Source organism: Entelurus aequoreus, linkage group LG14 (assembly GCF_033978785.1).
Source record: "Entelurus aequoreus isolate RoL-2023_Sb linkage group LG14, RoL_Eaeq_v1.1, whole genome shotgun sequence".
NCBI lineage: Eukaryota > Metazoa > Chordata > Actinopteri > Syngnathiformes > Syngnathidae > Entelurus > Entelurus aequoreus.
In genome coordinates this window covers 15,138,823-15,159,002 of record NC_084744.1, presented here as the reverse complement: position 1 = coordinate 15,159,002, position 20,180 = coordinate 15,138,823, and the positions used below count along the sequence as shown (strand labels likewise).

Below are 20,180 nucleotides of genomic sequence, written 5' to 3'. Positions count from 1 at the left end.
CTCTTGCTTCAAACAGGGAGAAAAAAGTCACACTCTGCATGGCTCTCAGCACCTGAGTGTTTATTTGACAGTAGAATTAACTGAACGCAGTGAGCCCTCTTTTCAGTCATCCACAATCTTTGTCTGTGTAGGCGGAGCAGAAGACCGCCAGCTTTACACACAGGAAGCACAGACAAACAGCCTCCCTACTCACGACCCGCCAGTGAATATTTAAGCTTCAAATCGGATGGGCAATATAAGCCCATCAACACAGACGAGCGAACGAGAATGCAGTGATCACGTGATGGCAACAAAAAAAAAAAGACAACGTCCAACCTAGTTTTTCCAAAGGAGGGAAAAGAAATGCACTTTAAGATGTTCAATATTTATTTAAGTTATATTTCTGCTTATAGAAATTAGTCAATTTAAGTTTTTGTTTGTTTGTTGAGGACTACACAATATTTTACCTTCTAATTACAGTTCTAACAATGATATACAATTCTACGGTAATGAGATACAAGTTGATATCCTTTTTAAATGGTTACTTGCATTATTATTATGAATTTGATTACATTGCATTATGGACACTGTATAGTTTTTATTGAATAATTCTTCAGTTTGAGAGCATGATGTAGAAAAAAGCTCTGAGTCTGTCTGCATAAAGTAAAATATTTTTTAATGTAAATTATTGCATATTGTTCTAATGTGCGAATTGTCCAGGGTGTAACCTGCCTTCCGCCCAAGTGCAGCTGAGATAGGCTCCAGCCCCCCCGCCCCGTGACCCCCGAGAGGGACAAGCGGTAGAAAATGGATAGATGGATAAATGGATTGATGTTCTAATATGTGACTTGTCCAGGGTGTACCCTGTCTTCTGTCCGAGTGCAGGCTCCAAATGGAGGGATGTTCAAATGTGTGGCACCTTGAGACATGGATATGTTGATAGATAGATAGATAGTACTTTATTGATTCCTTCAGGAGAGTTCCCTCAGGAAAATTAAAATTGGCAGTGTAAAAGTAACATGTCTTCCTTCACTCTTTATTTTCACAGTTCTATGCCTTTACTGTACATGTATAAAATATAAAAATCGCAAATCCAATCGCAATCGCAATTTTGAGGAGAAAAATCGCAATTAGGTTTGTTCTCAAAATCGTGCAGCCCTAAAACTTACTTTAAAAAAATACTTTCTGACTTTATTAATATGATTAAGAATGAGATACACGTCTTATGACAAATACTAACTGCGTTCACCTCATTTTCTGTATGTTTTCCCGGTTGTAGATGTTGGAAAAAGACATATCCTACTCTTTGTCTCAGCTTCATTCCTGTTCATCTGTGAACTCGCATCTTTGGTGCATCATTATAGCTGTTAAAAAGGTAAGTTGACCCCCCCATGTTAAAGAAAATATAAAAAAGGCTGGTAATAGCTTAAAGAATAATCATATTTGTTTATACATTATATTATCGCCATATACTATTAAAAATACAGTTTATTTCTATATATATTCACAAAAGTATATGTTTTGGTAAGAATAAAGTGATGAATTTGAAAAGAAATGTTAATTGTTTTTTAAACAAATGTCAGAATTTTGACAAAAGTCCAAATATTACATGATTTGTAATTTCACAAAATATGGTCCAAAATTTACAGAATGAAGGCAGACTACAACAAAAAATTATAATTGTATGAAAATAATGTCATTATGTACAGTATAACTACAAAGTCAGTTTAAAAAAATACTGTAAAGTCATATAACTACAGAATTGTTGTAATAATTAGAAAATAACAAAATATGAAAATAAAGTTGTGATTTTAAATTAACAAGTCATAACACAAAAAAAATCATATAAGAAAGAAGAGGAAATGTCTTCTACCCATTAAAAAATAGGTTCCCCTAATTTTGTTAAATTTTTTTTCTTTTCAGTACGGCCCAACTACGGTACTCCTTATGTGCTCTATATAAAAAAATAATTAAAAATATGTTTTTGACCTCTTCTTTGTCCCTACATTTTTGCTCAGGGTTGTCTCCTCCTCTATGGAACATATCTAGCCGGCCTGACCAGCAATGTCAGCCACCCTCCGGTCAACCAGTCTCCCACCATCCTAACCGCTGTCACTTTGGTGGCCCTCTGCTCCACTGTGGTCATCCCCGTGTCCGTCTTCATGCAGGGTTGGCCCAATTTGGTTTACAGCACTGTGGGTGGAGCCATTTTCATCTGTACGCTGGCCACCAACTGCATGTTGTTTGTTCCTCAGGTAGGAAACCTTTGCAAGTCCATAATTAGGCACACCTGAACAAGCCAATGAGATTCTATGCAAGAGCTGTATTAAAAGGTTCTGCCTGCTTTTGTACATGCAAATATATATTTAACAACACATATTTTACTGGTATATCGTTCTTAAAAATGTTTTTTTAACTAAAAGTAAAACGTGTTTTGTGACTACTAATTTTTCAGTAATTTTAGGTTGAAAACTGGTACTGGAGCCTACCATTAAGGGGGAAGTGCAACACCGCCACTTACAGGCCTGGAATGGAACATCATTGACCACAACTTAACGTCTGTGAAAATGTACAACTTGGCTTGTTATTTTTCCAGAATTACAAAAAAAATCTAACATTTTTTTATTTATTTTTTACCTTGGGCTACATCGCAGGTTGTTCTAAGAGATTTGCCTGTAATTGTGAAAACCTGTAAATTGCTTCATGATATTATTACAGTACACTTCTGATTATTAGCATTTTAATATTTATTTAATCTTATTTACCAACAAACTTACTTTAAAATCAAAAGTCAAGGTACTAAAAACAAACTTCAGTATAACTGTTTTAAACTGGGTTTGACAACAAGAAACTCCAATTACATGCAGTTCAAATTTTCTGTCAGAATTTTTTAATTTTGACATTCAATATTTCCAGGCGGACCGAATTGGCCCCTGTGCCTTGAGTTTGATTCCTGTGGCATACAGTTATACAATGGGAGGGAAGAATCCCAAAAGTATTTTAAAGGCTTTTTAAGTCAATTGTATGTATACTGTATATCCTAAGAATTGGGACAATATCACTAGTATTTATATTTTCAAATTTCACTTTAAAAAAAAAATAAAAAAAATAAAATGTTATTATTTCACTGCTACTTTATCAGATGCAGATTGTCTCTTATGCGTTTGAAGGATGGTGTTATGACAAAGTTTTATCCTATCTTATTAGCTCCCATTTAAAACCTATTTGACAGAACAACTTTGTCTTTAAATCATGTTTATTATTGGGGTTGTAGTTTGCAGTAGTATGGCAATAGTAACAAAATATTAGAAAGAAATTGAGACCGCTTGTGCACAATCGTAACCAAAAAAAGGTTGCATTATACGAATAAAGTCATATTTGAAAAGTTCCTTTGAGTGTCCTGTAAAGTGCTATATAAAATAAAATTATATTTGAGAAAACAATTTTTTGGAGAAGTATTTTTTATGTTTATTTACAAAAAAGATAAGAGTAATAGATTCTCAGGGGCGCGGCCACCGCTGCTGCCCACTGCTCCCCTCACCTCCCAGGGGGTGATCAAGGGTGATGGGTCAATGCAGAGAATAATTTCGCCACACCTCGTGTGTGTGTGTGACAATCATTGGTACTTTAACTTTAACTTTAATAGAATAATAAAATAATTATATGAATTAATTACCGGTCATTTATTAAACACATTTTTTTAGATACATTTAAAAAAAATTATATCAAAAAAGTCAAAATATTTAGTCAAAGTGGTATTTTTAATGGATATATTGGTGATATTACAAACATTTTTACGGATATTTACTGCTAATGCTTGTCTGTATATCTGTGTTGGCCCTGCGATGAGGTGGCGACTCGTCCAGGGTGTAACCCGCCTTCTGCCAGAGTGCAGCTGGGATAGGCTCCAGCCCTCCCACTAACCCAAGAGAAACAAGTGGTAGAAAATGGATGGATAGATATTAACAACATCCTCTATAAGCGCTGCGTAAATACATACAATCAATACAACCCATGTATATATACACAAGTAAATGTAGTGTATAGGTATTGTTTCCAATTTTAAAAAAGGCAACCATTACAGAAACAGCGCTGAGTATGATGCAATGCAGTGTCAGTAATCTACACACACAATAATAGACATATTGTCAAATTAAAACTTACAATAATGTACAACATTGGCTTTTATTAGATCGTGCAGGTGTGCCCAACAGTGTGTCTGGTCTGCGTTTTGTGACTGATACTGAATCTAGTTGACAGACGTTACGTGCAGACATGTTAGATGGTCCATTGACTTTCAACGAAACCCATCGGACTATCAGCGGAGAGTGACTCACAGTGTTTATGAGTCAAAAGTATGTGGGCTCTTAGTAACAGGTTTACAACCTACTAAGTGTCTGCTGATGAGTTTATTAAAGGGTAAAGGTATGTTTCTAAAGGAGATGGGAATATTTTATTTCCTCTGTAAGCCTGATGACACACTCAAAGCACACTCGTAGTCAAAAAGATTCCATGCGTGTGTTCTATCGATGCCTGTATCGATGCCTTTGGCCCACTGTGATGTTAACCGTATTTCACTTCTTCACTTACCTCCACGCAGCTGGCTGAGTGGCGGAACTTTGAAGAGGATCAGAACAACCCGGGTCAGATGGCCAAGTATTTCAGCAGCCCCAGTAAGAGCCAGCCTTCAGTGTACAGCCAGGACGACATCTATTTCCTGTTGGGGGAGAACAACTCCATGAAAAAACTGCTCAATGAGGTAGTCACCAACTTTAAATTAAATTACTGGATCGTTAATTCTTTAAGTGCTCACTGAGCTGAAGTCTTGCAAGTCATGCAAAGGTCTCATGTGATGTCATGTAGTTCGAACTCTGAATTTGTGTGCGATTTTAAAAAGCTTCCCTTTCTCCAAAATGTCAATTTAGGATCCGCTGTAGTGTAAAGAAACAACTTTTTTTTTTTTTACCAACATAGATATTGAAGTCAAGGAGCACCTCAACGTGTCGATCAGCTCAAGCACGTTCCCATCTGCACACTCCTATAGATGCTCACTGAGCGCAAGACTTGCTCAGACTTTTTGTTTAACCTACAGGCCATTTTTTCTTGAAAATTTCAAGTTAGGCAGCACTGTACTGCAGTGTAAGGAAGGCTCAGCTAGTAAATAGCTAATAAATAACAAAGACCATAGTAAAGGCATTATTAAGAATTATGTCCCATTTAGGTCAAATTAAGGCAGGTTACTACAGTTGCTCAAGGGTTTGTTTTGTTTAGCATTCCATTGCAATTACTGTAATTTTGTATTCAAATATACTGGAAAATAATATGTATGGCTTAATATGTTAGCACAACATATAAAGTAAAGACATTTTCTTGGTGTGACATATTGTAAAATGTCAAAATTCAGACGCGGTAAAGTAACCAAGACTGATTGATATTGATTGTATCAATCAGAGGGTTGATCCATACCCCAGGCAAAATCTGTGTTTTTTTCCAGTCCGTTTGTGCTGTAACTGTTGTGTGTGAACAACTCTGACACAAAACCAGATCTAAAGATCAGTTTCACTCTGAAAGGGAGTGACTCACTTCTCATTCAAAATTGCTGGTCATTTTCACCAGAAAAAAGCAAAAATATGACAACAAATAGCAAGGTTGTTGTGCTGTCTTTAAGTGATGGAACTACAGGAGGTATGCATTGCTATACAGTACTTATTTCTTCTATATAACACACAATATGCTGTTTGTTGCTACACTGCAAAAGCTGTGAAGAAGGCTCTAATCTTGTTAGTCAAAAAATATTTTTTGGATAAGATATTACTTTTGTTGCTTTTCAGTTTGTAGCTATGACTGGTAGAAAATAAAGATGATGGATTTACTCCTAAGCACGGACTGCATATACCTGCCTTTCCAATAAGTAGCATCCATGAGTCGGATTTAACTCAATGTTTACGTTGCCACACTTTCCAGAAGAACGCGGTGATTGACAGCTTGCAGGAGCAGGTGAACAACGCCAAAGATAAACTTCTACGTCTGGTATCAGCCAGCAGAGGGGATGTGGACTCCACAAATCTCCCCTCCTCCTCCACTCAGACCACAGAACTTCAATCCTGTAACCTTCCAGCTTCTCCACCTCAGAGGGACAACAAGTCCAGACTCTCACACGTGTCCGTTTTACCTTGTTTTATTGATGCTGACCATCCAGGGTCTTCTGAGCTCGTCCCTCCATCAAGCTCCATAACTCCTCCTGCAGCCCACTCTCCTGTCCTGGGTGGGTTGGTTGTAGATCCACGTAAGTCCACAGCAGAGGATGCAGGATTACTTAGGACAGCAGAGGAGACTGCTCACTTTGTCACTTCAGTCCAATCGCGTAGATTGTTAAACCCTTGTGAGGTTGAAACCTTAAGCAACTGCCCAACATCCCCCTTGGGACCAAGCACCCGACCAACTGGTTTTGTTAGTAGCGAGAAGTTGCAGGAGATCCTTCAAGAACTTAATGTGGAAACAGTCTTGTCCAGAAGGCCTTCTCACATCAAATTCATACAGGACTCCTCGCTTTCCCCAATCTCCTTCCAGACACCCCGCTCCCCGAACCCTACTTTAGTCTTCCACTACCCCAGCATATCCCCCTACGCCATGAGGAAACGTCGGCCACCCTTTCATTCGCCGAGACGTGGTGTGGCCCCAGCTTGTCTCTACACAAAGGCTGCTAGCTGTAGGCGGACGAGATACACCAGCGGGGCCCAGAATCAAAGCAAGCATCCTGAAGGAGTGATCCTAAATGGGGGAGTCACAATGGGTAGTACCCTCCGGGTTCCTCTTGAGGTGCAAGTGCAGGATAAAGAAAGCTTGGCATCAAGGCCTGATATAGATACCTGTGATATAAACATGGGCAGCGATGCCAGGCAGAACTGTGAAGAAAGGATGGACCCTTGCCACCACTGGGACTCAGACTCGAGCAGCTCAACAGACTACTGCTTCTACCACCGACCGTACTGTGACTCCTGCTTGCAGAGAGGCTCGATTTTGTCCTCAGACTCCTCCTCAGACAGCGAGTATGAAGGTTACAGCCTCTACCGCGCTCCACATCCTGTTGTGTTCAAGGAAGACCTCAAACCAACACTTGTGTAAACAGGACTTTGAGGCACCATTTAGTTCAAATGATCCTTAAGGACAACTTTAACAACAAGTAAGTTAAACTTCATTTAACTTAGTGAAATCAATTTGACTGCAGTGGGATATGTTATTTAACGGTGCAAAACAGTATTTCCAAAAGGTGAATACACCACTCACATTTCACAACAATTGTATTATATCTTAGGGACAATACTGTAAAAATACAACTTGGATAAAACTTACAGTAGTCAGTGTCCAGGTTAAAAAGCTGATAGATTTAAAATATAACACCACATGTTGCAGTAAGTACCACAACCACAGTTTCCTAATGCACTCAGGCAGCTGCAGACCATAAACAAGACACAATTAACGTACTTCTTACTTGCCAGATATTTTGACAACAATGGCGGTTTGTTGGATACTAAATCACTGCTGCTATTCAAGATGTATACTGACTACTCTAAAGTATATCCAAGTTGAATTTGTGCCTTAGGAAGATATGCTGTAATGAAATGCACCTTTTGTGATTTACCGTATATGCACAGCTGTGTTTATTTTATACATTTAACAGACATCGAGCTCTGAATACCCAACAGTACACCTGCATTATCTAATGACAGGAGTTGTATCAAAAATGTTGCCTTCATATGGATAATAATATGCTAACTAAAATATTAGGAACCGTTCTCATTTTGATGCAGACGACAACCACAATAATGAACACCTCAGCATTATTACGATACGGCTCTTATGACAGATCTCATTGGATTATGCAGGGGTAAGGGACGGCGTGGCGAAGTTGGTAGAGTGGCTGTGCCAGCAATCGGAGTGTTGCTGGTTACTGGGGTTCAATCCCCACCTTCTACCTCCCTAGTCACATCCGTTGTGTCCTTGGGCAAGACACTTCACCCTTTGCCTCTGATGGCTGCTGGTTAGCGCCTTGCATGGCAGCTCCCGCCATCAGTGTGTGACTGTGTGTGTGAATGGGTAAATGTGGAAATACTGTCAAAGCGCTTTGAGTACCTTGAAGGTAGAAAAGCGCTATACAAGTATAACCCATTTATCATTTATTTACTTTATATTTATGTTGGGGCTGGTGAGTGTGTTTTGCATATTTACATATATTTTGTTTTTTATTGACAAATGAAACTATTTAAAAATACACTGGTTAGTGACATTACATTGTCAGACTTGACGATGAAGAATTTAAGGAACGCTATATTTATTGTGTTATTTATTTTTACAAGTTGCTTTCTAGATCACTTTAGTAATGTTGTGATTCATTTAAAAATGTGTTTTAATGTACAACTAGAGTGTTTTAATTTATTGGTCTTCTTGTGACAAACACTTCAAGCACATGATGTGAGCATGAGGTGAATACTCCATATTTCTACACTCAAAATGTTTTGTCTGTATGTTGGACTAAAAGGGCACAAAGAGACCCCACTGGCCCTCAAACACTTCTCTTTCTTACATGTTGATTTTCTTCTCTCTTACTGATTGCATGACGAGCCAAACACAAAGTTTAGACACTTAATTCATGCCACTGAGTTGCCCAAAGGCAGTAACCAGTCTGGTTTTTATATCCGAGTCTGTGCTGCTTCGCTTTATGCCTCATTTTATTACAATTTAATCACACCCTAATTGCTTTGACAGTGAGGGGCCTTTACAAGACCAATATAAAGAACCAATACATAATTTACACACTAATTTGTCTGTACAACACAGCAATTTCAGGTTATTTTGTTGTCTTTTCTTGTATTATTTTTGCTCTGCTGCAGCCATATTTCTGGGGCACTCTTCATTCTGCATATTTGAAGCACTGAAGGGCAGACTGAGTAGAGGAATTCTCTTTGTAGAGTACAACACAAGACGATACAAACCACACAAAAGACTCTGCCAGCTTTCATGTGTGTGGGAGGGAAAATCTTCCTGAAGAACTAAGATTAGCTTGTTACACTCCGGTTTGAAGGATACTGACTGGTCCGCTTAATGAGAACGAGTGGCTTTATGAATAAATCTGTATTTAATATAAAATACACACTGGAATAAAAGAGGGGCGAAACAGTGTCCTGTCGGGTGAAACAAGCCTTGAGAACTGGACTGAAATATAACAAATCAAGTTAACATCACAAAATACACATCTACATGGTCTGTTTGACAACGTAATGTTTGAAAGGGACAAACGGTAGAAAATGGATGGGTGGATGGATATGTATACCAAAAAAAGCGCCTGAAAGTTACCAAGCGGGTTGTAAACTACCTTGGAGACAACAATATTGTCTAGTCTTACCATTGTAAATTCTACTGGATTATTAAATGTCCCATAAGACACACTTGCGCAACAACTTTAATGAAATAAGTCACAGATGTCCCACAATATGTGTTTTAGAAGTGTTTTGTTCAATATCTAGCCTTGATGCTGAAATGTAGACAGTTTAAAAGTATTTATAGTAAGCCCTACTGAAAAAATGCTGTTTTATGTATCTATAACTTTAACGCTACATATATTTTGACAACAATGGCTGTTTGTTGGATACTAAATCAGTGCTGCTATTCAAGCAGTACACTAAAGTATATCCAAGTTAAATTTTTGTGCTCTTTATCCACTTTTGACATATGCACTGTAACTCTACAGTCTGCACTTGTCCAATGTCATGGAGGCCATACATCACATACAACAACATACAGTAGGACACAATTGTTAGCAACACTAGCTTAGCTAACTGAGGTACTTGGCTTTTGATTGATTGATTGAGACTTTTATTAGTATGTTGCACAGTGAAGTACATATTCCGTACAATTGACCAGTAATTGGTAACACCCGAATAAGTTTTTCAACTTGTTTAAGTCGGGTTCCACTTAAATTGATTCATGATACAGATATATACTATCATCATAATACAGTCATCACACAAGATAATCATCAGAGTATATACATTGAATTATTTACATTATTTACAATCCGGGGTGTGGGATATAATCACATTTCTAACAGCAACATCATATTCGCTGAATAAAAACAAAACAATTAAAGCTACGCATGTAGCTGACTGGTAGATAATTGGCGGAAATCCAGGCTCCATTTTAAGATGCGAAGCCTTTTGTATTTAATTTTTATTTACAAAACTGTCCTCTGTGAAATCATGGCTTTACAATCACCTATAGCGTCATCCACACTTTGAACTTCAAAAGCGAACGTTTGTGGCGCTTTGTGGCACTTATAAACCAGTTGTAGTGACACATGCGATATGCCTTCAGAACATCGTTACAAAGTCATATTTGCATGATAGCGGACTTAAGTGTTAATATATAAAGGACACATGGACAGAAAGTCTTTGAAAAGTGGGGGAATTACACGTTCCATATACCGCAGAAGTAGCAATTATTATTTGAGCAATTAAATAAAATCTGAATGTTTAGGCCAAAATATCACAGTATTTCTGACTAAAAAGGAACTTAATAAAACCAAAATAGAGGCCTGTTAATGAGCGCTACACATACATGAACACGCGTGGCACTTTTCTCAATGATTTATGACTTGAAACAACGTTAATCCAAAGAAAATATGCGTTTTGAATTTACCTGGCAACAGTGCTGAATGGTGTCAGCTGACGACTGTTTGAGACGACACTCAAATGTCGAAACGCAATTGGCCGCACAAGCCATCCACCTTGCTAGCAGACCCGCCTTTTTATTCCTGTCTAGAATCCTTTGAAGTCATGTGGGGCGGTACCAAGAGCAATGCCATGTGGTGTTCCGGAACGTCGTTCTGATTGGTCTATATGACGCACGGTTAACGCCCACTCCTGGAACTATCGCCGTCTCTGATTGGTCGACTCGTGCCACCCCAGATTCGCCATTGCGAGCTCACGGCCTTCTCCTATTCTCCATTTGGGGTTACGTTAACGGCGTGAGATTCACATGGTCCCGGTCGCGTGTACGCAAACGGCGTACTGACAAAGACGGCAAGACCTATTGGGAAGGAATAAAAAAAGAAATCCTGTGCCGTCTTTTCTCCACAGTATAAAGCTGTTTTACTTGGACGTTCCAGCTGGAATTTAACTTAGCTTGGGCGAGGATTCGGCCCGGGGAGGTGTATTGCCTGAACGCAGAAGACGACTGCGGAAAGTGGACGTTTTTTCCCCTGCTCCGCTACGGCGAGTGAGCCGCCATGGCAGTCGGATCATTGAGGCTCCAAATCGGGATATGAAGAGCGACTGGATGGGCCACAAAACGCCGCATTTAGCTACATGCTAACATTAGCATCTTTGTGACGGGATTCTGACTGAATTTCTGTTTTTAAAAACAAAAGGAGGAGTCACAATTCATGAGTATTTTAATAGGTGTCTCAAAGGGCCCCTTGAGAGAGAATTATACAAGTGGAATAATGCAGTGATTTGGACTTAAAAATAGGCTAGTTTATTAGGTGTAAAAGAGGAAAGCGTGGGATCCGCCTGTGCAATACATTTGCTGTCATCATCCCTTATTTTTGGATGAAAAGCGTGTAACGAGACTTGAGACCACGAAGCACTTTGGATCATGTCGGGTCGGCCCAGGACCACATCCTTCGCGGAGAGCTGCAAGCCGCTGCCGCAGCCGTCGGCCTTCGGTAGCATGAAAGTCAGCAGTAAGTAGCGGTAATGGTCCGCACACTTCCCTTGCCACAGACACTGCAACCGGCGGGCCTGGGTGGGTGCCACCCGACCCGACACCGCGACCAGCCGGGGCTGTAGCCGCCGATTAGCTTAGCACGGTGCACGGGGAAGGGAAGAAAGCTCACTCCGGGCCCGGCTTTCTGGAGGGGGTTAGCAGGTAGCAGGAGGTGACAGCTAGGTGTCTTTAGTGGAAGCCCGGTTCCGGTAATTGTTATTGGGGATTGGGAAGATGAGTCATATCTGTGTTGCTACATAGCTATGCGCATGTTAACGCGGCAGGGCCAAGCAGTGCTATTACGCAACTGTCAAAACGGAAGGTGCGCCCACTGCTGACCGAGGAGGCTGGCGTGATCCAGGAAAGGGCAGGATTTCTAATAGTTTTGCTCTTGAAAAAAAAAGAAATATATATATATAGTGTCATCTAGTCAGTTTCATCCGCTCACAGAGGCGTTAAGGCCAGTAGAAGCTAATGCACTTACATTATCATATTTTGGCTGAACCTCACATTTATGACATTCATGAAATTTATATTTAGGCATGGCATTCCTAATGCTGCACGGACGTCAGCTGTGTGTATTTTTTTTAAACATGAATCATTATTTGCTCATATACGAACTTTATTTATGTATGTAGGCTAATTAATAAATAGCATCTTGCAGCATTGCGCCTGCAGAAATGTGACAGAAAGGCTGTTGAGGAATGTTGATTGAGCGTCAGTGCTGACTAGGATGATGCTAGTGGGGTGAGGCCAGAGGCTGGGTCTCCACACACACATACACGCACACACAAGCGAAGGGTAAGATGCCCTAGCAATTTAAACCCAATCATTACCCTGAATCAGATATTGCTGTCAGTATGCATTCTATAGTACAATGCCAAATCTGGTGCTTGTCAATAGGTCGACTCACTCTACGTACCATAGAGGAGGAAGTCCATCCATTTTTCTACCGCTTATCCCTTTTGAGGTCGTGGGGGGTACTGGAGCCTATCTCAGCTACAATCGGGCGGAAGGCGGGGTACACCCTGGACAAGTCGCCTCCTCATCGCAGGGCCAACACAGATAGACGGACAACATTCACACACTAGGGTCAATTTATATTTTAGTTTAATTAGCAGCCAGTTCCACGCAAATAAAGTTTTCTTTTAAGAAAATGTCCCCCGCCAAAATTTTTAAAAATCAAAAACACCCTTTCTACTAACCTCGTCACGTCCGTTGTGTCCTTGAGCAAGACACTTCACCCTTGCTCCTGATGGGTAGTGGTTTAGGGCCTTGCATGGCAGCACCCGCCATCAGTGTGTGAATGGGTGAATGTGGAAATAGTGTCAAAGCGCTTTGAGTACCTTGAAAGTAGAAAAGCGCTATACAAGTATAATCCATTTACATTTACATCTATTAAACGAGAAATAAAAAAGATCAGGTCTTGAACAATGTTGATGTAGATGAAATGGATTGTTGGCAAATCTGTTGAATATGTTGCTGTAATACTTCAAAATAAATCAATGCAAATAATAGCTAATTATTAGAAAGCATACTCTGGTCATGTATGTGGGTCACAATAAACCATACAGTGGAACCTCATCATGCAACCCATGCGTGTCAAACTTGATTTCATTGAGGGCCACATCGCTTTAATAGCAGCCTTCAGAGGGCTAAGTGTAACAGTGAATATATAATTTTAGCGTATAATTTAAAAGTTTTTTGGAATATATCATGTTTTTTTATGATCAGATATTATTTCAGTACAGTTTAAAATCATACAATACAATTGTATGCAGTACATGCAATTATTTCTGTCAAAATTAAAATAATACATACGTTTAGTGCTTTATTGACGCACATAATTTCCAGGCTTTCGCAGGCACATGAAACAATGTGGACTGGGCCTTGAGTTTGACACAGGGTTATATAATGTTTCTTTACCATGGATATTACAGCTGATCTGTTCCAGTGGTTGCCATCATGAAAGTGTACAGGCAAGGTTTTGAGTGACATTTGAACATTTTTTTAAGATCAAATTGTGTTACTTGTTGATAATAATAAGTACAGTTGTAATGGAAGTCTTGGATGTTCCCTATGCAAGCATGTGACATTGTGAATTTCCGTGTTTTTAAACATTCATTTTCCATCAAAATGTAATTTTCTAATTTTTTTAATGAAATATCAATAAAAATACAATCCAAACTAAATTTGTTGAATGCTCTCCTCAGCCGCAGGTACTCAAATGTTCCTCTTGCCTAAATGCCGCACTGAGTTGCAGGACAAGCTAATATGATTAGTCGCAAAGTAGACAGACGTCAGCATTGGGGCTCTGATAGCGAACAGAGGCGGCAATAAATAAGCTAGTTAGATGGTTAGCTAACTAGCAAGCTTGTTTCGGTGCTTCAAAACAAATACCATACCATACCATACCAACTTTATTTATAAAGCCCTTTAAAAACAACCACAGTTGAAAAACAAAGGGCTGTACACCACAAAGAAATAAAGGCAAAGGACAGACTAAAAAATAAAATTTAAAACAGAAGTAAAATACACATTAAAAAAGCAAATACAAAATTACCCTAAGAACAATTTTGTTAGATAAAAAGCAGTTAAAAGTTAAAAACAGTTAAAAAAGTTAAAAGTTAAAAACAGTTTAAAGTCTCATGCTGGGTTAAAAGCCAGTGAATAAAAATGGGTTTTAAGAAGGGTCTTAAAAATAGCCAAAGAAGGGGCCTGTCTCACATGGAGTGGAAGATCATTCCAGAGTTTGGGGCCTTCCGCCCGATTGTAGCTGAGATAGGCTCCAGCGCCCCCCGCGACCCCGAAGGGAATAAGCGGTAGAAAATGGATGGATGGATGGGGCCCGCAACAGAGAAGGCTCTGTCCCTTTTGAGAGCACCAAAACAAGCTTGTTAGTTATTAACCATGATCTAGCTCGTTTACTTGTTGTCGTCTCTGTTGGCTTAACGAGCCACAACGTTGACGGTTGTCCATTATGCTGAGATAATCATATTTGGATGATTTTCAATCCGAACACTATTGGTTCGGAACCAGTTGTAGTTCTAGAGTATATTTATTAGAAGCCAACGAGAAGGTATATTTCTTATGTGACAGATTGCAAACAGTGGTCACGACACTGGAAGTATATTACCCGACGGGGCGTGGCTGAAGGATAGTTGCCAAATGAAAAAACATTTTTGGAGTTCTTTGCATGCATTTTCGAGAATTTTACGTTACATATTCAATGATAATAATGTTGGTAAATTATCTACTAATGAAACAAGAAAATATGTTGTACATTACATGGGACATGTGTCTAAAAGACCGCCAGAAGAGGTTACAATGTACAGCCAGTAAAACACACTACATTTGAGAGAGGTTTTACATCTGGGTATGCTACACTACCTTCTGGTGGAGGCTCGCGTGTTTGTAGTTGTCACAGCAGATGTAAACCGGACAAAGTGCTTAAGTGGCACTGGTGCAGTGTTATTTAGGATTCTATGGGCCATTCGTATTGATGCAAATCTTTGAATGTTGTCAAAATTTTACAGTCTATATTTTTGAAGAACTAAACAGTGATGGTGTTGTTGCGATTATTTATGCAAGGTTTCCAATGGCCTCAGTGGGATTTTGCTTGCCTGGGACCAACATGTTATAAAATATAAAAACGAGACATAATCATTGCATTAAAATAAGTTTGAGCTGCCTTCAGTGTTAACAAATTCTAATACATTTGAACATTTTTATGTTGTACCTAAGACTCTGGCACATCTGTTTATGTTTTTTAAAGCCAAGTGTTGGGTCTAAAATGACACCCAGGTAACTATATTCACTAACATTTTGTATTATTTCCTTATTAAGAGTAATATTTGGAAAATATGTCGTTTTATATTTGTTTACAAAATACATTGTTGCCGTTTTCTAAATGTTTAATAAAAGACTAGAGTCATGTAACCATCTTGCCACCTTCTCCATGGCTGCTGTACGTTTTTTTTGGCAACCGTTTCAGCGTCTTTTCCCCAAGTATAAATAACCGTGTCATCTACATGCATCTAGATATTAACATCCTCACATACAGATGGCAGGTCGTTTATATACATGGAGAAAAGAAGAGGGCCGATGTTCGAGCCTTGTGGCAGGCCAATATCGGTAGCAGTGAAACTGGATGTTGTGTTGTCAATACGAACACGTTGGGTCCGACCAGATAAGTATGACATAATTCAGGCCAGAGTATCTGTCGTCAGTTTAAACGTTGTTAATTTTGTAAGTAACGTTGGGTGACTGACTGTATCGAATGCCTTGCAGAGGTCTAAGAATATTGCTCCAACTAAACCTCTGTTGTCAAGGTTTTGTTTTATTGTTGTTAGTAGAAGGCAACATGCAGTTTCAGTTGAGTGATTTGCCCGAAACTCACACTGCATGTGATGTAGAAGGTCTTCATTGTCCAGATGTTCTGTGAGTTGTTCAACGACCACTTTTTCTATTGCTTTGGATATAACGGGGAGAAGGCTAATTGGTCTGTAATTGTTGATATCTTGTTTATTTCCTGCTTTATGGATTGGGATGATAGTGGTTGTTTTCAACACGGCAGGTAAAGTATTTTCTGTTATTGATTGATTTATCAATGCTGTTATTGGAGCAGTAAGACTATCTTTATACGTTTTTTGGAAGAACGTGTCCAAATCATATATATCTCCAGACCGTGAGCTTGATAGTGTGATTCTATGACTATTTTACTGCCATGTTTTTGTGCTATTTGTAAGTCATGTTTTTTGAAATTGTAAATGTTGCACCATTTGGAACTTTTTGGAATTATGTATTATCGAATAACATTACGTATTGTGTATGTTTCAGAACATCTTTAGTAATGCGCGTCCAAATTGATGCCTGCGGATGTAAATAGCACACTCAGGGAAGATTTATCCATGTGTAATATTCATCGACAGTCACCTCAATAATTTGGCTGTTTGTATTTTTCTGTGGGTCAACTGCATGCACATGCTGAAAAGCAAACCCTGCAACACGAGGACATTGATTCGTCTGATCCCCCAACTGTCAATACATGATGCACTTAGTGCAACCATCTGTCATTTACATTACAGGGAATGAGTCTGTCATGGTGGAACTGGAAATAATACGTGAGATTTCTTCTGTGTTCTATGACAAAGTGAACCCCATCCCTGATACTATAATACAGGAGCATATTTTGTGGAGTTTTCTGCTCTCCACACACTTCTATGGAGGTTAATGCGTGTTAATTTTTTGGACACTAAATTTATGTAACTGAATTTTTTGAATTTTAATTTTGTATTTTTTTTTTTACATCAAAAATGCTTGTGTTTAAAAAATCTCCATCCATCCATCCATTTTCTACCGCTTATTCTCATCGGGGTCACGGGGGGCGCTGGAGCCTATCTCAGCTACAATCGGGCGGAAGGCGGGGTACACCCTGGACAAGTCGTCACCTCATCGCAGGGCCAACACAGATAGACAGACAACATTCACACTCACATTCACACACAAGGGCCAATTTAGTGTTGCCAATCAACCTATCCCCAGGTGCATGTCTTTGGAGGTGGGAGGAAGCCGGAGTAAATCTGTGTTTTAAAATTCAGTATATAATAATTCAATAGAAAAAAATTCAGCGGGCCACATTGAAATGTTAATGATGTTGTATTATACCCAGTTAATTGCCTTTTTTATGCTGTTTTGCAAGACCTGCGTCCCATGACCTCAAACTTCACACCTCATTGGCTGGTTCTGAGACAAGACCGATCACTTAAGTCTTAATTTACCAGAAGTGAGTACCCCGCCTTCCGCCCGAATATAGCTGGGATAGGCTCCAGCAGCCCCCGCGACTCTGTGAGGGACAAGCGGTAGAAAATAGCTGCAGTCTTGCTTTTTGAAGCAGCAAATTTTTCAACACAGAACTTTTCAGCACTGAATTTTTGTACACTGACTTTTTATGCACTGAATTTTTAAACACACACGTTGCTAACACATTATTTTTCACAAAATTATCACAATAATTTGATGTAAAAAAAAAGTTGTTCCATAAATTCAGTGTAAAAAATAAGCTTTCGTAACAAAGACACTAATGAAACTTCGTTTACTCGCTCACTGTAGTAGCTAAAATCCATTCATTTTGCCTTTTAAAATAAGTGAAGTGAGCTTTGCAGGTTTTCAAAAATATGTTTTTCTTGATTTTTCTAAAGCTGCTTCTGTGCCTCTAATGACGTCTCACATATTGAAAACCAATTTCTATGATGTAATGATTTTGCCAAGCTCTTGTATCTAGTTTAAATGTGTTTTTTTTCTCAGAGAATTATGAAGTATCTACTAGTAGTATCTAAAGAGGGTATTAATTCTCAGTTCGGACTCAAAAATACTTAAGGTTGTTGTCTGTGTGTACCCTGTGATTGACTGGTCAGTCAATCACAGCTACTTCTACCCTGAATAGGCACCAGTTCACCCATAACACTCAACAAGATGAGCATTCAAACAACGATTATCAATGCATTAGCATTGAAAACCAAGGGAAATAGCTGATTGAAACAGTTGATAAAATTAAAGTTGTGCTCAGCAGTTGTTTTTATTTCGTAACTTCTTTGTCTCATGTTGAACGTGATTTTAAAGAATGAAATGTATACATTATATGTTGAAATTATTATGTTCCAGGATGCTGGTTTGGCTCTGGTTTTTTTCTCCCCCCATTGGAAATCAAGACGAATTCAGTTCCAGATTAAAATTGTTTCATAACATTAACACTGTTGGTGTCGTTCACAAGTGTTAAATTGACATGAAAAACTTTTTTTTTTTTAAGCTGTAATGAGAGACATCTTGGACTTGTGATTCTGATATTTGAACATTCTTCACACACGTGTAAAAAGGAACATTATCCACTGTGAAACGTATTGTTTTGTACTTCGGACTGTAGTTGTGTATGAGCACTTCACCTCCACGTTGTCTATCAATGCTTACTTTCTGCTACACACAAATACATGGAGGCAGTAACTGGGCTGATGATCCCCGGCAGCTGTTATGTTCCTGTAGAGAGCGCTCTTTTAGCATTCAGCCAAACGTGCACACACGCGCCATACGTTGACACGCCCACACGAGGGGTTCTTAGGGGTTTGTGTTTTTGGGATAGTAAGGCAGCTGGCCAAGCACAATGAGCGACTTGTTTAGCATTTCAAAGTTACAGTGCTTGCAGTACTCATCCTTTTCTTTCCTTCCAACCTTGTTCCTGGTACCCAAGCGATGGGGAAAAAAACAAACCACTTATGCTCTTTGATTCCCTAACCAAACGGAAGAGCGCTGCATAAGATGAGAATTGCTTCATTGATTTTTGTAAAGCAGACAAAAAAATAGTGAACACAGTTTTTGCACGCATATTGTAGAGGGACATCAAACATTTTTTTCTGTTCTGAAAAACACCATGTTGTCTTTACTTAAGAAGAGGGAAGGGATACAGGATTCTAGTTTATTGAATTTCCGGGAGCCTTCACTGAAACAACTATGAATAACTTTTCACACAATTTTTGTAGCTGCTCTGAATAAACGAGTCTGCCTTCAGAGGTAGTAACACAGCTAAAAGACAGAGGTGGGACAACGCCTGTGTTTAGGGTTCTTACACAGTGCTGGAATCAGGTTATGAACGTCTAACATTAACTTCTCCTGTCCGGTGGAGCTTAAAACAATTGTGGCCATGTTGCTCTTTGAAATCTCATACAGTTCCGTCCATATCCTACTTTAAAGTTAAACTTAAAGTACCAATGATTGTCACACACACACTAGGTGTGGTGAAATTTGTTCTCTGCATTTGACCCATCCCCTTGTTTCCCCCCCTGGGAGGTGAGGGGAGCAGTGGGCAGCAGCGGTCGCCACACCCGGGAATCATTTTTGGTGATTTTAACCCCCAATTCCAACCCTTGATGCTGAGTGCCAAGCAGGGAGGTAATGGGTCCCATTTTTATAGTTTGGTATGACTCGGTCGGGGTTTGAACTCACAACCTACCGATCTCAGGGCGGACACTAATCACTAGGCCACTGAGTTGGTTTGCTGGGTTCTGTATAAGAAGCACATGCAACTAAATGCCAGATCATGCTTTTTTCCCTTAAGAGGTGGTAACAGGCTATCCGCGACTTAGGTATAAAGTTCAACATCCAACTCGCACCTGTTTTGCTGCCTTGTCGCTGTGCGAAGCAAACACACTTGCGGCTATATCCCACTTTGCTGGGTTCTGTATAAAAGGCACACAACACTAAATTGGCCCTAGTGTGTGAATGTGAGTGTGAATGTTGTCTATCTGTATAAAAGGCACACAACACTAAATTGGCCCTAGTGTGTGAACGTGAGTGTGAATGTTGTCTATCTGTGTTGGCTCTGCAATGAGGTGGCAACTTGTCCAGGGTGTACTCCGCCTTCCGCCCTGCAGCTGAGATAGGCTCCA

General features: G+C 39.4%; 2 protein-coding genes and 1 long non-coding RNA gene across 10 annotated transcripts in view; 2 read left to right on the top strand and 1 right to left on the bottom strand.

Moving 5' to 3' along the window:
* Window positions 1-9,232, top strand: part of gpr156 (G protein-coupled receptor 156) — a 28,338-nt gene extending 19,106 nt beyond the window's left edge. For 4 of the 5 annotated variants that reach the window (XM_062069055.1, XM_062069052.1, XM_062069053.1 and 1 more), the window contains 4 exons: window positions 1,259-1,354; window positions 1,998-2,234; window positions 4,580-4,738; window positions 5,944-9,232. In XM_062069055.1, the coding sequence (XP_061925039.1) occupies window positions 1,259-1,354; window positions 1,998-2,234; window positions 4,580-4,738; window positions 5,944-7,104 (1,653 nt within the window). In that variant the 3' untranslated portion in view covers window positions 7,105-9,232. The remainder of the gene's footprint in view (window positions 1-1,258; window positions 1,355-1,997; window positions 2,235-4,579; window positions 4,739-5,943) is intronic. The other variant, XM_062069056.1, reaches the window with a different exon arrangement.
* Window positions 1-10,779, bottom strand: part of LOC133664435 (uncharacterized) — a 35,826-nt gene extending 25,047 nt beyond the window's left edge. Inside the window, exons 1-2 of the long non-coding RNA XR_009828583.1 lie at window positions 10,675-10,779; window positions 4,570-4,696 (exon numbers count right to left, since the gene is read on the bottom strand). This is a non-coding gene — a long non-coding RNA (uncharacterized LOC133664435). The remainder of the gene's footprint in view (window positions 1-4,569; window positions 4,697-10,674) is intronic.
* A 194-nt stretch (window positions 10,780-10,973) lies between these two features.
* The window catches only part of gsk3ba (glycogen synthase kinase 3 beta, genome duplicate a), a 64,812-nt gene continuing 55,605 nt past the window's right edge, over window positions 10,974-20,180 (top strand). For 2 of the 4 annotated variants that reach the window (XM_062069049.1, XM_062069048.1), the window contains exon 1: window positions 10,974-11,719. In XM_062069049.1, coding sequence (XP_061925033.1) covers window positions 11,632-11,719 — 88 coding nt within the window. In that variant the 5' untranslated portion in view covers window positions 10,974-11,631. The remainder of the gene's footprint in view (window positions 11,720-20,180) is intronic. The other 2 variants (XM_062069051.1, XM_062069050.1) reach the window with 1 other exon arrangement.